The sequence below is a fragment of the Cryptomeria japonica genome, chromosome 7 (assembly GCF_030272615.1).
Source record: "Cryptomeria japonica chromosome 7, Sugi_1.0, whole genome shotgun sequence".
NCBI lineage: Eukaryota > Viridiplantae > Streptophyta > Pinopsida > Cupressales > Cupressaceae > Cryptomeria > Cryptomeria japonica.
This window is the reverse complement of record NC_081411.1, coordinates 499,721,256-499,734,799: the sequence shown is the minus strand read 5'-3', so window position 1 is coordinate 499,734,799 and position 13,544 is coordinate 499,721,256. Positions and strand designations below refer to the sequence as shown.

The 13,544-nt window shown below is 33.5% G+C and overlaps 1 protein-coding gene across 1 annotated transcript; it reads right to left on the bottom strand.

The window, feature by feature from the left end:
- Window positions 1-9,726: 9,726 nt before the first annotated feature.
- On the bottom strand, window positions 9,727-12,975 carry LOC131060179 (cytochrome P450 87A3). The gene is made up of 9 exons (XM_057993320.2): window positions 12,606-12,975; window positions 11,870-12,191; window positions 11,621-11,767; window positions 11,291-11,542; window positions 11,051-11,140; window positions 10,672-10,750; window positions 10,478-10,584; window positions 10,248-10,381; window positions 9,727-10,160 (listed from the first exon to the last, which is right to left on the bottom strand). The coding sequence occupies exons 1-9, from the start codon at window positions 12,818-12,820 to the stop codon at window positions 10,052-10,054; spliced, it is 1,455 nt and encodes a 484-aa protein (XP_057849303.1). The 5' UTR covers window positions 12,821-12,975; the 3' UTR covers window positions 9,727-10,051.
- Between the last annotated feature and the right edge of the window lie 569 nt (window positions 12,976-13,544).

Sequence of the window (13,544 nt, the reverse complement as noted above, 5' to 3'; positions counted from 1 at the left end):
CTGCTTCCACAAATCATTAAACTTTACATGACTAACCTCTATTAAGGTCACATGGATATAAGCCCTAACTTCCTCCATGTATACAATGTCCAGTGGTACCTTCAAGAAGGCTCCTTCCTTACCTCTCTCCATCACCACAAAAGGATAGGATTTGAATTGCAACTGTGGCTTCAAAGGCATGTCAACAACTGTTGGTGTAGCCATCTTGATCACAAAAACATAACTAAAAATACAAATTTGTTGAATACCTCAAAACACCCTTTCGCTAGGATTAGCACCAAAAATGTCTTTCACACACCATAGCACTTGAATTTTCAAGATCACAAGTGATAAAAATGAATTCAAAATAACAATTTATTTGTTAACTCCACCAACTTAGGTTTTTTTTTCTTTAAATGCATTTAACTATTACATACAAAAAGTTGATACTCTATTATAACAGTGATCACAAATACCTTTGCAGATCACCACAAACATTACAAATGTTCCAAAAATACCTTCCTGACATATGCAGGTCTTCAATGAGTTCTCCCCCTTAAGTAATGTATTTTATCTAGTTTTTAGAGAAAGCATTTGTACCTATAGTAGGTACATAACCATCCACAGTCTTGCTATCTACATTCTCATCATATTTCTTCACCTATGTCTTTTGGATCTTCTCCTTTATATCACTGATATCAATATTCTTTTTTGGAGTAGAGGTCTTCTCATTCTTTCCTCTGCAAAACCTAGCAATGTGTCCAAATTTTTAGCAATTATAATAAGTAGGACCTCGTTTTGGATCACTTCCATTCCTTCTAAAATTAGATCTTCTCTCAATAACCTTGTGCCCATATTTGTTGTATGCATAACAATACCCATTGAAAGACTATACATTTCTACCATATTTTATATTCACATATTCATACATTATTCTACTTTTGCATTCATTTGCCTTGTGTACAAACTTATTGCAAGTGTAGCACTGACCATTAAATGATTGAGATATGATTTGACTTTTGCATTCACTAGCTCTATTTCCCAGTTTATTACATGTAAAACATTTACCATTGAAAGATGGAGAGTACCCGATTTGAGCAAGAGGAGGCTTCTTGAAGTTTTTCTTGTTTTCGACCTAAGTGAAACCCTTTTGATCTTCATTTGTCTTCTTAGATTCATCCTTGACCTTTTCCTTTCCTTTTTCATCTTTGGAGGATGTTTTAGAACATTCTCCTTTGTCAAATCCAGGTCTATTTTTCTTTAGATGGTTTCTAACCACTTAGCATCTCATTAAGCATATTACTTTCACCTTCGAGCTTTAGGTTCTTATCAATTTGTTCTTTTGCCTCTTCCAATTTTTTCTTCAACATAACCACTTCTTCAAGCTTGGTTCATTCTTCAAATTTGTTATGTAGTTTCATTTGAAGATCATCAATGGCCTTTTTCTCTTCATCAATTTGTCATTTTCAAATGGATAACTTGTTCTTCTGCTTTCTTAGACCTTTTCTAATAAACTTCCAAATCATATAGAGCTACTCCTAATTATCCTTCAAGACCTACAACTACATCAATATCCTATTAATTTTGTTCCATAGAATCCAAATATTTAGATTCAAACATTGTGTTCAAATCTTGTATCTACCTTAGTTGTTAGACTATTTATTTAGGAACCTTTCTTTGATATTAATTGTTGAACACTTCTAGATGCTGGGAAGGGAGGGGGGGGAGGGGGGGGGGGGTGGGTTAATAAACATATTTTAAAACTTAACCAATTTAACCATTCATTCCAATTACCACATGTGTAGAAGAGAATAACTAGACAAAAAAAGAGAAATCACACATGAACACCAAGATTATAAATGAAAAACCCGTGGTGAGAACTTTCACACTATATGAAAACAATTTACAAAGTTTTAGGATCAAGGTCAAGGAAACTCACTTCTCTTGATTTTGAATTGCAAGACTAAGGTGCACAACCTTAGAGAAAGATACAATGGACTTGAAAATTTTTAATATCACTTCTTACAGGAAAGATATAATAGATTTAAATATAGTGAATTGATATTGTTGAATAGTAGGTATGCACATCCTTTGAAATATTGATTACAGTTCACTATTGTTACACATCAAAAATTAAATTCATTACTACTCAACTACACTTACAACATATACCATACACAACTTCCCATATCACACATACAACACATAACATCCTCCAAATAGATTTCATCTTTATATACCATTCACAACCAAAGAAACATCAATTATGTTGGCCTAATTAGATGTAACATGTAAGATATAAACAATAAGCCTAAAAAATCTCCAAAGAGATGAAAAAGGAAAAATGAAACATGTGAAGTATCACACCATGTTAGCACACCTTCCTATCCATTATAAATTAATACCTACAACTTTGCATGCTACCGCACAAACCAAAACTACACAAGTCAGCTCTAATGGATAGAAACATTAAAGCATACCAACCAAACTTACTCAAAAAATGGCGTGGACCACCAAGACTCTTGTGTATGCACAACATAGCATCACCTAACACCAACATAGATAATCATTGAGCCATACCATCAAAACTACTAAAGGCAGAGGTATGCAACACATCCTTACAAACTGTCATACTGTCACTGTACAAGCCAATACTCAAACCATCACAACTTTAATTTCAAATCAAATGAGAACATACAAATTGGGCCATATCAATAATTTTTATCTACTAAAATCATACTACAAGTGCAAGCAATGATGAAGCCATGCACCACTATGCAGATCATAAAACTATATACCCAGTTTGACAGATTGTTCACTAGGATAGTCACCTTTAGCCAACTTCAACTACAGACCATCAAATATACCTCCAAAGTTCCAGAAAATTCATAAGACAACCAAATATACCATCTAGAATTTCTATTATACAACCAAATATACAACATAGATTTTTTCTACATGGAGAAATAAAATCTTTTGAAATATGGTGGAAGAGATTGCCTTCCCATTATGGATCTCTTACTAATAACATGTTATAGTTTATCTTTTTCTATTATATAAAACATTTTGGATTATTTTAGGTTCTAGTAAAATTTAAAGTGTGATTTTTCATAAATTTGTTACTTTAAGATTATCTTAGCCTCACAAATTATCTCTATAGGTATAGTTATGATGTTCATGTAATTGTAGTTAATCCTTTCTAAAAGGAAAAAATGGACTATGTTAATTGCAAGCCAATTATTAATGAGAGTTATTTTAATACAATTATTATAGATACACACTTATAATACAAGGTTATCTCTTGGATAGCTTAACTCGACACCTACTTAGGATTGAATAAAATCCCAAATCATGTAGCTTTTTTTCTTAGGGGACCTAAATCAAGGTCAATTTGATTGATTTATTCCTTTAGAGGTGGGTTTATATGATTTAAGTATTTTAATTTGATATCATTCAAGAGTGATAAATGATGTGATAAAGAGTTCCTCAAAAGAATGAAGAATCTTTGCAAATATCTTCTTGAGGTCCTTCAACAAGTTATAGGGATTAATGGGACTTGGTACACGTAGGGTTCACAAGTGAGACCATATGTTCAATAAAAAATACTTCTCCCTAAATGAAATGTCATCACAATTAGGAAGCACTCTAGTTCTATAAAAATAATTTCTCAAGATAACTTTGTAAGATTATAATTTTTTTCTTATTATGATATATGTAGAAACATCCATATAATCAACAAAGTACACACTCATAACAAATATAGAGCATCATGCACAATCTATTTTAGCAATAACAACTTGACGTAGTATTAAATAGTATGATCAGGTATTTTCTGATCACATAGGTCTTCCAACACACTACATAGTAAAACATAGGAGGGTGAACCCACAATAGTGGATTACACTTTTTTGCCAACTTTGACATTGCAATATTCATTTTAAGAAAAAAACTTCACATCCAGACACCTATTACTGCTAAACCATAAGGGATTTGTAGATGATGTGAACTAGTGATTTGTGTCATTTTGTGTGTAGATTCTAAAAAATTGGAATCAATTTGCTTCCATTTTTCTATCTCCCTTGAAAACTAGTCTTTTACAAAAAACAACATTTTTAAAGAGTGATACTCACTTGGTCAGGCATAACTTTTTTTCTAAAATAGATATGAATGTGATTCTTTCTAATTTAGTTTTGTAACATCCATATCTAATTTTTGTAATTGGTTTGATAACATTATCTTTAGTTTTTCATATTTTATTAAGTTTTGAAGTCGAGTTAACTTTAATTTTGACATATGTCCATTAGGTCGTTCATAACTTGTTGTGTATGTAACAAAATTCTTTTTTTTTTTTTTTGGAAAGAGGACTTCAATACCTAGTGTGTAGATATTTTTAGAATTTTTTTTTCACTTTTTGACTATTTTTCCATAAGCATTGAACTTAGAAGTTGATGTTTGGTGTGAAACCTATGTTAAGTTAACCTAAAAAAAAATCTTAAAAACTCAATATATATTAAAATAATAATCATTGGAAAGCTTGCTTTGAGTAATACTATCATGCATTTGGGTTTGTCAAAATTCATCCATTTGAGCCTCCAAATTGAGCTTTGAAGGCCTAAAATCTATAGAAACCAAGAGAGTCTGGGGGGGAGACCTCTAGCAGGCGGGTTCAATAGAACATATAATCTATCGAAAGGGGTTGGGGTTCAATCGAACCCATGTTCTATTGAACCCCTCTAAGCATAACGAACCCCTTTTTTAATAATTTTATATTCGATTGAACATATTTAAAATAATACGTTCGATCAAATTATTTATTCGGTCCGATGGAACATGGAATTCGATCGAAAGTGGTAAAAATTATGTTTTGGACAAACAGGTCCAATTTCTTCATCCAAAAAAGTGTAACCCACTATTGTGGGTTCACCCAGGATTAGCTTGGTTCTTGGGATCCCTCTTTCAAATTGTTACTTGTATTATAAGTATATTTGGTGTCAAATTAAAGAGTTAGATGATGAAGGAAAGATCATACCAAGTTCATCATCTTACAATATAACATAACTATACTCATCCAAGGAAGAATAGTGAATTATATATTAGCATTTTATATCACATACTCAAAAAAATATGGTGAAAAATAGGTATCGCCTTATCCCCCATCAAAAATTAGTTACCCCTTGGATCAAATTTATAGGGCATCATATAGAATAGTAAGGGCCCTCCTTCTCAATGGGTGGGGGCTAAGGTTCCTAGATTTTAGTGTAGTTTTAGTGAAATTCAATTAAAGATCTAGAATACTAATTTTAATCATAAAATTAATGTTAAATCTATCTATATCATAAAGTTTTAGTATAATCCAAATACATTTAGAGGATTGCATTCAAATGATATCAATGACTCTACTTTTATTACAATTCAAATATATATAGAAGACTACATTAGAATCATTAATTTATTTAACTTAATTCTAGATATCATAAATTTTTAGTATAATCCAAGTATATCTAGAGGAGTACATTCAAATGATAGGAATGACTATACTTTGAAATTCAAATATATCTAGAAGAATAAATTCAAATCATAAAATTAACCTTAAATCTAGATATCATAATTTTTTAGTATAATCCAAATATATCTAGATGACTACATTCAAATGATAGGAATGACTCTACAAGTAGATAGTTGTGCCCTTTGTATTGACCACTACTACAACTTTCATGTACCTGATGAATTAATTCCTATGTGATTTCACCAACTCTCTCATCATCATATACTTGGATAGCGTACTAGTCTTATACACAACTTGGGATGAGCACATGTAACACATTTCATAAGTGTTGTAAGCCCTATGCTTTCATAAGCTACTAGGAAATACTAACACGTGCCCCTTTTAGTATCGCATAGTTCAATACCTTAAATACATCATCAACCATTTTGACATCTACTTGTTTTCATTTTTATGCTTTGTTCTGTCTTTGTCCCTTTGTTGTAATGTGGATAATGTTTTATATGGGGCTATTAAGTTCTAGTGGTCTTTGTTGGCTTAATGCCTTGTTAAGTCTAGACTACTCTTTGTTTTTGTTAAAGGGTTTTGGGTCCCTTCAAAAACTGTTTTTGCCTTAATCAAAAACCATTTTGACATCTCTGTCAATCTAAAAAAATAAATTGTTTTATAATAGCCAATACTACACAAGCTCACCAAATTGTGTAGCTTTCTCAGACTTACTAATTTTTTTGCAAGTTCATCCTTGGGTTTTCCACATGTTGATTTACACCTAAATTATATTATGTGTGAACTAAATTAATATTTTATTGGATCCAAGCTATACAACAGATGCCTTGAAAGAGCTAAAGTAACACCTTTATTCTATGCCCATGTGAGTCTTACAAAATATTGCACACTTCTTTGAGATTCAGTTAACATTTGATAGACTATGAATTCAATACAATTATTCTCTAGCATGGACATCCCATAGCCTAAAATTTAGGGAGATTCAATGATAAATTGTAAAGATACCTCAGTTATGAAAATTAACCATGTTCTATTATATAATCCATTTATCAGTGGCACCATTACATTCTTGAAAAAGTGACTACCATTCATTCCAATTATTTGCCACTCAAAAATTCCTATGCACAAAAAGAAATTTAAATCTAATACAAGACATATGAAGTGGATGAATTTCATTAAGAATTTATACCCGATGATCAAGAATAAGAAGAGACATGACAAGAAGGTTTCATATTTCCTAAGTTGGGAACTAACCCATGTTCTCATCACCATGCTAGAATTGTATGGTCATTAATTTTTTGCTTGGGTGCCACTTTATAGAAACATATTTTGTGTAAATCTACAATATGCTTAGATAAGGTACATAGATGGTGAATTCTATTTATTTGACAATATTCTTTACGATATTGAAAATCTTTGTATTCTCATAAACATATTGTGACAATGTTTGATTTGGAAGGAATACTAATTTAAGATAATAGGTCACTTTAGCACCAACCAAACAAACATTGTGATTTAATACAAAAAATATTGGCTTCACATGCACATCAAAATTATTTGGAACATCAAGTCCTACATGGACCCTTTAGGGATATTGTAATACCCATGATAGTTAATTGATATGCAATTCCTTACTAGATTATCAACCATCACACACAAGAATGATTGTGTTTGAAGTGGTTGATAGGTTCTCTAAGATAACCATCGTGGTTTCTTGCAAGAAGACAATATTTTATTGAACATCGTCTATTTCTTGTTTAAGTGGATTCACTTCTCGCTCTCAATTTCCTTTGTCTATAAGTGTGACCTAAGATTTGTTAGTGTTTTTTGGTAAACTCTATAGACCATGTTGAACAATAATCAAACTTCTCTATAGCCTTCTGAATTATATTTATGTTCAAACAAAGATGGACAATAACACATTGGTACACCTTAATGGCTACGGATTCACAAGAGTGCACATCTATGCACTTGAGATTATAGATCTACATACATCCAACATGCCTATAATAGAACTCTTCATATTTCTAGAGGCATAGCTCATTCTAGATAGGGTAGGGAATCCAAATTGTGGTTCCCTTGGACGTCTCCTACCCCGCACTACCAAAATCAACAAGAAACATGCATAAGAATGAGAAATGGATAAATTGTAATACTTCATTCAAAAAATTTAGGACATCTAATTAAAACAATTATAATTTAGATACTTCTACACTAATATTAGAATTTCAAAAAGTGTCATGAAACCCAACATACACCACACAATTTTTAAGTTGGTGACAAGTTTTGGTTTCATCTCTAAAAATAAAGGTCCAAGAGTCCTTGCTAAACAATCAAGCCACTACTATATGATCCTTACACCATCTTGCACATACTTGAAGAGAATACCTTTATCCTTGTCTCCCATAAGACTCAAGCTTGCATCCCATCTTGAATGTGGAACTACTAAAAACACAATTTCCTCCACTTATAGAGAAAGAACAATCTCAATATCCTATAATTTTAGATCTTTCTCATGTCAATGTAGTTGTGAATTAAGAGATCATCAACACCATGTTTATGTATACTTGCACTAAGTCAAGTAGTGTAACCTACAAATACTCCAAACATGGTTTCCTCAGGTTAAAAATAATGCAATGGGGACCATTAATTCAAAGAAGGGTAAATAATATAAGCTCACAAAAATAATCTCCTTCTATTTCCTTTAATAGCATCACCTAGATGCTCAACTTCAATCAATGCATACTATAGTACCTTTAAACCTATGTGCAACATTCTCCTAGTGAATCCATGTATAATTTCCATGTGCACCATTGTGTAGCACTACTTGTGCACATTTATAATCTTTGACATGGCTACACATGCCAATATTTTGCATGATGATATGATGTGACACTAGGGAATTAACATGCAAGTTAAATGTTACCAATACACATTGGACACATGGCTACATCCATACCACATGGTCATATATATGAATTGACATTGTGTAAATTTGACCCTTGTCATCACCTTGGCCATATAATAGAGAAAACCATATGCATGTGACACTTGTTAATTTATATTATGAGGGCCTAGTTGACAGCCTACTTATATAAATACTTGCATTGTACAAAGTATATGAAATGAATATCCAACCAACATTCACACTACATACATGTCATTAGATATATCTTATTTAATGCAATACATGTCATTGGATATATCTTATTTAATGCAATACATGTCCTTTACAAATTCTTATGCATCTTTCAAATGTGTCTTGAGATTCTAACCTATGATTTCATTTGCATATTCTATAAACCTATAGATTATCATCTATTTTAAAGGTTTTCCCATCAATCCACCTAAGAATTAGATCACCTTAAGAGTAAAAAAAATCAAGGATAACATTATTTATTTATGCAAAGTTAGATTCTTTTTAGACTACCAATTAAAATGTGTAAAGAAACTGATTAATCTATTATGATCAAATGATTATAACAAATGCATTGAATGATTTTAAATGCTAAGACATAAAAAAAATATCATGCAAACTTGTCTTTAGTCAACCTTAGGTGGGAAGTCAATCACATATAAATTTAAAAAAAAGGGGGGGCAAGACAACTTAGTAATTTTAAAATCAATCTCAAAACTATAAAGTAGTCTCATGCCTAAAAAAGGGGTTAGGTCATAATGGATAACATGTCGATAGAAACTCATGTGAGCATAGAAGTGGTAAACAAGCGAATAAGGTGAATGTTTGAAAGTGTGTAAACATATGAAAAGAGATAAGTGGTTGGTACATAAAAAAAGAATATTGAAATTGGTAGATAGCAATAACAACATATTTATCAATAAATCTTATATATTAAGACATTCCCATCAAAATAAGGATGACATGAAAATTTTACCAATTTTAAGAATAAAATAAATTTCAACCATACAAAGGCTTAGAGCTATTGTGGAAAGGTAAAGGTTCGTAGTCAATCACATATACATTTTAAAAGTTAAATTATGATATGAAATCTCAACAATTTCAAAGAGAACCTCAAAACTATAAAGTAGCTTCATGACAAAAAAAGAAAAAAAGAAAAAAAGGAAAAAAAAAGGAGTTAGATCACCATGAATATCATGTCCATAAGAACACGTAAGCATAGAAATAGTGAACAGGGTGAATGTTCAAAAGAGTGTAAACTTATGAAAAGAAATAAATGATAGATATATTAAAAATGTATATTGAAATAGATAGGTAGCAATAACAACAAACTTTTTGTCCATATATTTCATATATCAAGACATTCCACTCAAAAATAGTATAAAACTTAATAAAGATATACAAATTTTACCAAATTAGGGCATAAAACGAATTCCAACCATACAAACGCTTATATCTATTGTGGAATTAAATATCTACAAAAGGTTGTTTGTCCAGCATTTCGTACACCACGTAGTTCGTTGGTAATCGCTATTTCTCTTAGATTATTGATCAGCTGAATATTTGGATGCCACGAGTCTTTTGTGGTCTTGAGCGAAGCTTTGCAATCGCTGTGCTTATTTACACTAGAAAGCAATGGTTGTTGCCTAAGAAAGATTTGGGTGGCCTGGTTTTGAGTGGAAATGAACGTGATATCCATTTGGGAAGGAAAGGCCTGGCGTTCTCAAAATCTCTCCTCCTTTCACAGCCTTCCACCTGCGCAGATTGAATCAATAATTATTAGTAAAGGGCAGCTTACGATGAACAGTCATAGTAGTAATACATTTGGTTAACTGGGCTTACGTGTATCGAGTAACAAGGCAATGGAGAAACACAGATAAGTATAACTTGGTGAAGTCCGTCCCAACGCAGAACCTTATTCCGCCTCCAAAGGGTGAATAGTGCTTGGCAATTATTGAGTTGGAATCTTCTGCATCCTGTGGAGTTTGGCTTGTCATGTTGGAACTTGGATCTCAACTTCAAGTATGGAATGAAAGACAAAGGTTTGGCAATTAATTGGAGTGTCTACTCACCTGCCATCTCCATGGATTGAAAGAGACCGGATCTGGGAAGACAAAAGGGTCCAGGTGCATAGCTGTGGGGCAGACCATCACCGTCCATCCTGCTGGAATACTATATCCTGCACACCCACATCACAAAACGCATTACATTTCCATTCCCACATACATACATGTATATAGATATGCATATCTGCATGTGGGCTTACCTCCAATCTGAACATCCTTCATTGCTTTTCTGAACATCCCCGGGACAATGTTAGCCAGTCTTATTGTCTCGTTTATCACCTATGTTAAACAAACATGGTCATACAAATAAACGAGGTAAGTAAACTTTCACAGTCCATGTGGGTCATTGAGAAATAAACATGGTCATACAATTTAACAAGGTAAGGTTGGTTTCACAGTCCATGTGGGTCACTGAGAAATAAACATGGTCATACAATTTAACAAGGTAAGTAAGTGGGTCACTGAGAAAAAGCTTCTTTGAAAAAACCCAAGGTTTAGAATAGTATGGTGGTCAGGTTTAAACAGTACATTTTGATTGATAGCATGAGAGTGAGGAAGCAAAGATTGGGCATGACATACATTGGAAGTGAATCTCATGGATTTGTATTCTGTCCAAGTGAGTTCGGATTCTTTGTCTTCCTTCCGTGCTAGAATTGCTTCGTGTTCTTCCTGCATAAAGGAACATGTATCATCTAGTATGAATTGATATGATTTAATCAACACAATCTAAACATTGACTGCATAAAGAAATGTGTATCATATAAGATGTATATGATTTGGTTTAAACACCACCCTTTAAACATTGACTTGCTTCTGTACCTGCAGCTCCTTTAATGCTTTTGGGTTTTCTGTTACAAATTTAAGGGCTAAAGTGACAGCGAGGGAGGTAGTCTCAAAGCTGGCAAACAGAAGAACGAAAATCAAATCCAAGGCAATGTCTTCGGTCAACAGCGTTCCCTGCTTGTTGAGCTCACTAATCAAGTGATCGAAAAAATCGGCATTTTCAAGATGCGGGTTTTCTCTTCTCTTTGCAAGCATTTTCTTCAATTTATCCATCGCCCTGCTGCGGCCCTGTTGAGAATATTATTTAAGCTTAGCTTATTGATAGGCAATGGGAAATACAAGGGAAAACAAAAGCAACAAACCAACCTTTAAGCATCGATGATAAGCAGTTCCAGGTATGTCAAGTGGAAATGATATCAAGCCTTGAATGAATGCTTCAAAGTTCCTTCTAAGCCCCCCGTCTGTTGAAGGATCATAGCTGATCAGCTTCTTGGCAGTGAAATCAAAAATGATCTACACAAGGAAAAAACAAAGCAGGGGAGTTAGCAAGGAAAGACAAAGAGTAGGAGAGAGTTAGCAAGCAAAGATAACAGGGAAAAAAGCAAAGTAAGCTACCGAGGCAGATGCTTCTTTAATGTCGAGAACACTGTGGTTCCAGTGGGCTGTTTCGGAGAGAATGTTTTGGTGTATCTGAGGGAGAAAATTCTGTTTGAGGGGCTCTGGGCCAACAAGTGTGAGAACCATGTTGCGAAGGTATTTATACATGTACCCATGCAAAGACCCAACGTTCTGTTCCCCAAAGACTTGGGTGAAACTCTCTGGGTACCAACTCCTGAACAGTCTTCCCTCCTGCTGAAATATGAAGTTATTATCTTCAGCTTCTGTGCACACCACCACTGTTCTTCCCACTATGCTTGTCTTGAACACAGACCCATATCTGTCACACCCATATCACTAATCAGTGATTGAATTAAAGAATTTAATGTTTACAAAATCAAGCAGTCTAAGAAATCAAAAATTACATTTTAACATATTTTCACATATTTTCTCAGGTTCTTTTCAATATCAACTCTTTTATTACGAATCTTGATCAGAATCTTAAATGACCATAGTAAATAAAAAACACTATATTTGTCTCCAACACAGAGCCATATCAGTGACTGATTGAATGAAAGAATTTAAGTGATGTCTATCAGACCAAACAGTCTAAAAAATCAAGAATCACATCCATAACATATTTTCAAATTATTTTTTGATGACGACTCTTCTATTACGAATCTTAACCAAAATCCTAAAAGATCATAATAAATAACAAGCAAAGGAGTATGAGTATGAGGTGCCAGATGCGTACCTCTGTTTCCTTTCATGGATGAAGGGAGGCACACCAAAGGAATTGTTGGGCTTAAAGAAGTGAAAAGTTTCCCCCACTATGGGATAGCCCATGCTCCCAGGTGGAAGACGATATGGAAGACCCTTCTCTCCCTTGTTCACCTTCCACTTGAGTACCCAAGCAATGTAGCCTATAACCAAACCTAAAACCAGAGACACCAACATATTATCCCACATCTCTCCTTTCTCAACACAATGCTACTTCCGATTCTTTCTTTCTTCTTCACATGTCTTCTTCTCCCGTCACGAGTTACAAGTTGAGTGAGCAGGTATAAGTAGGTGCGGGCATGACCGCGTGATAATGGAAAAAAGCTTTTTGAGGGAATAAAAAGATGAGAATGGGGTTCTGAACGAGGAATAGCGGACAAACTGATCCTTTTGTTTAGTAGGAGGTAAGAGCATCTTTGAGTTTTTAAAGCAATTGCACCACGACGCACCACCCAAGATGCTTCCATCTCCACCATATTGTGTTATTGGTTGGCTGGCTGGCTGGCTGGCAATACTTCTTTTTATATTATTTAACTTAATGCTTGCCCGATATCTATGGGCTAATGCTCTCACCTACATATATACTTCCAGATGATCCCCAAAAACCTCTCTTCTCCCAATGAGCCACTCTTAAACACTAACAACATGCATGCAACGCTAAAAAGAAACAGGGAAACAAGAAAACAGTGGTATGAGTACAGATTCGGTACTTATATTATTGAAAACTGCATACTGTTATCTCAATCTCTATTGGAATCTAGGGCCGAACGCTAAGCTCCAACTTATTCTATCTGTGGCCTTACATGTATGTCTACCTGTCATTTCGATTTTTGTTGAAGTGGGTTGAAAACTATATTATATGGAAATTGATGTTTTTTAAATGTAGTGATTTACATTTATCTGAAACAATTAT

Coding starts and splice junctions, on each gene's coding strand:
- LOC131060179 (XM_057993320.2), bottom strand. CDS start 12,820: ATGTGGGATAATATGTTGGTGTCTCTGGTTTTAGGTTTGGTTATAGGC. Junction 11,543..11,620: donor CTTATCATCGATGCTTAAAG/GTTGGTTTGTTG, acceptor TATTCTCAACAG/GGCCGCAGCAGGGCGATGGA. Junction 11,141..11,290: donor AAGCATTAAAGGAGCTGCAG/GTACAGAAGCAA, acceptor TCCTTTATGCAG/GAAGAACACGAAGCAATTCT.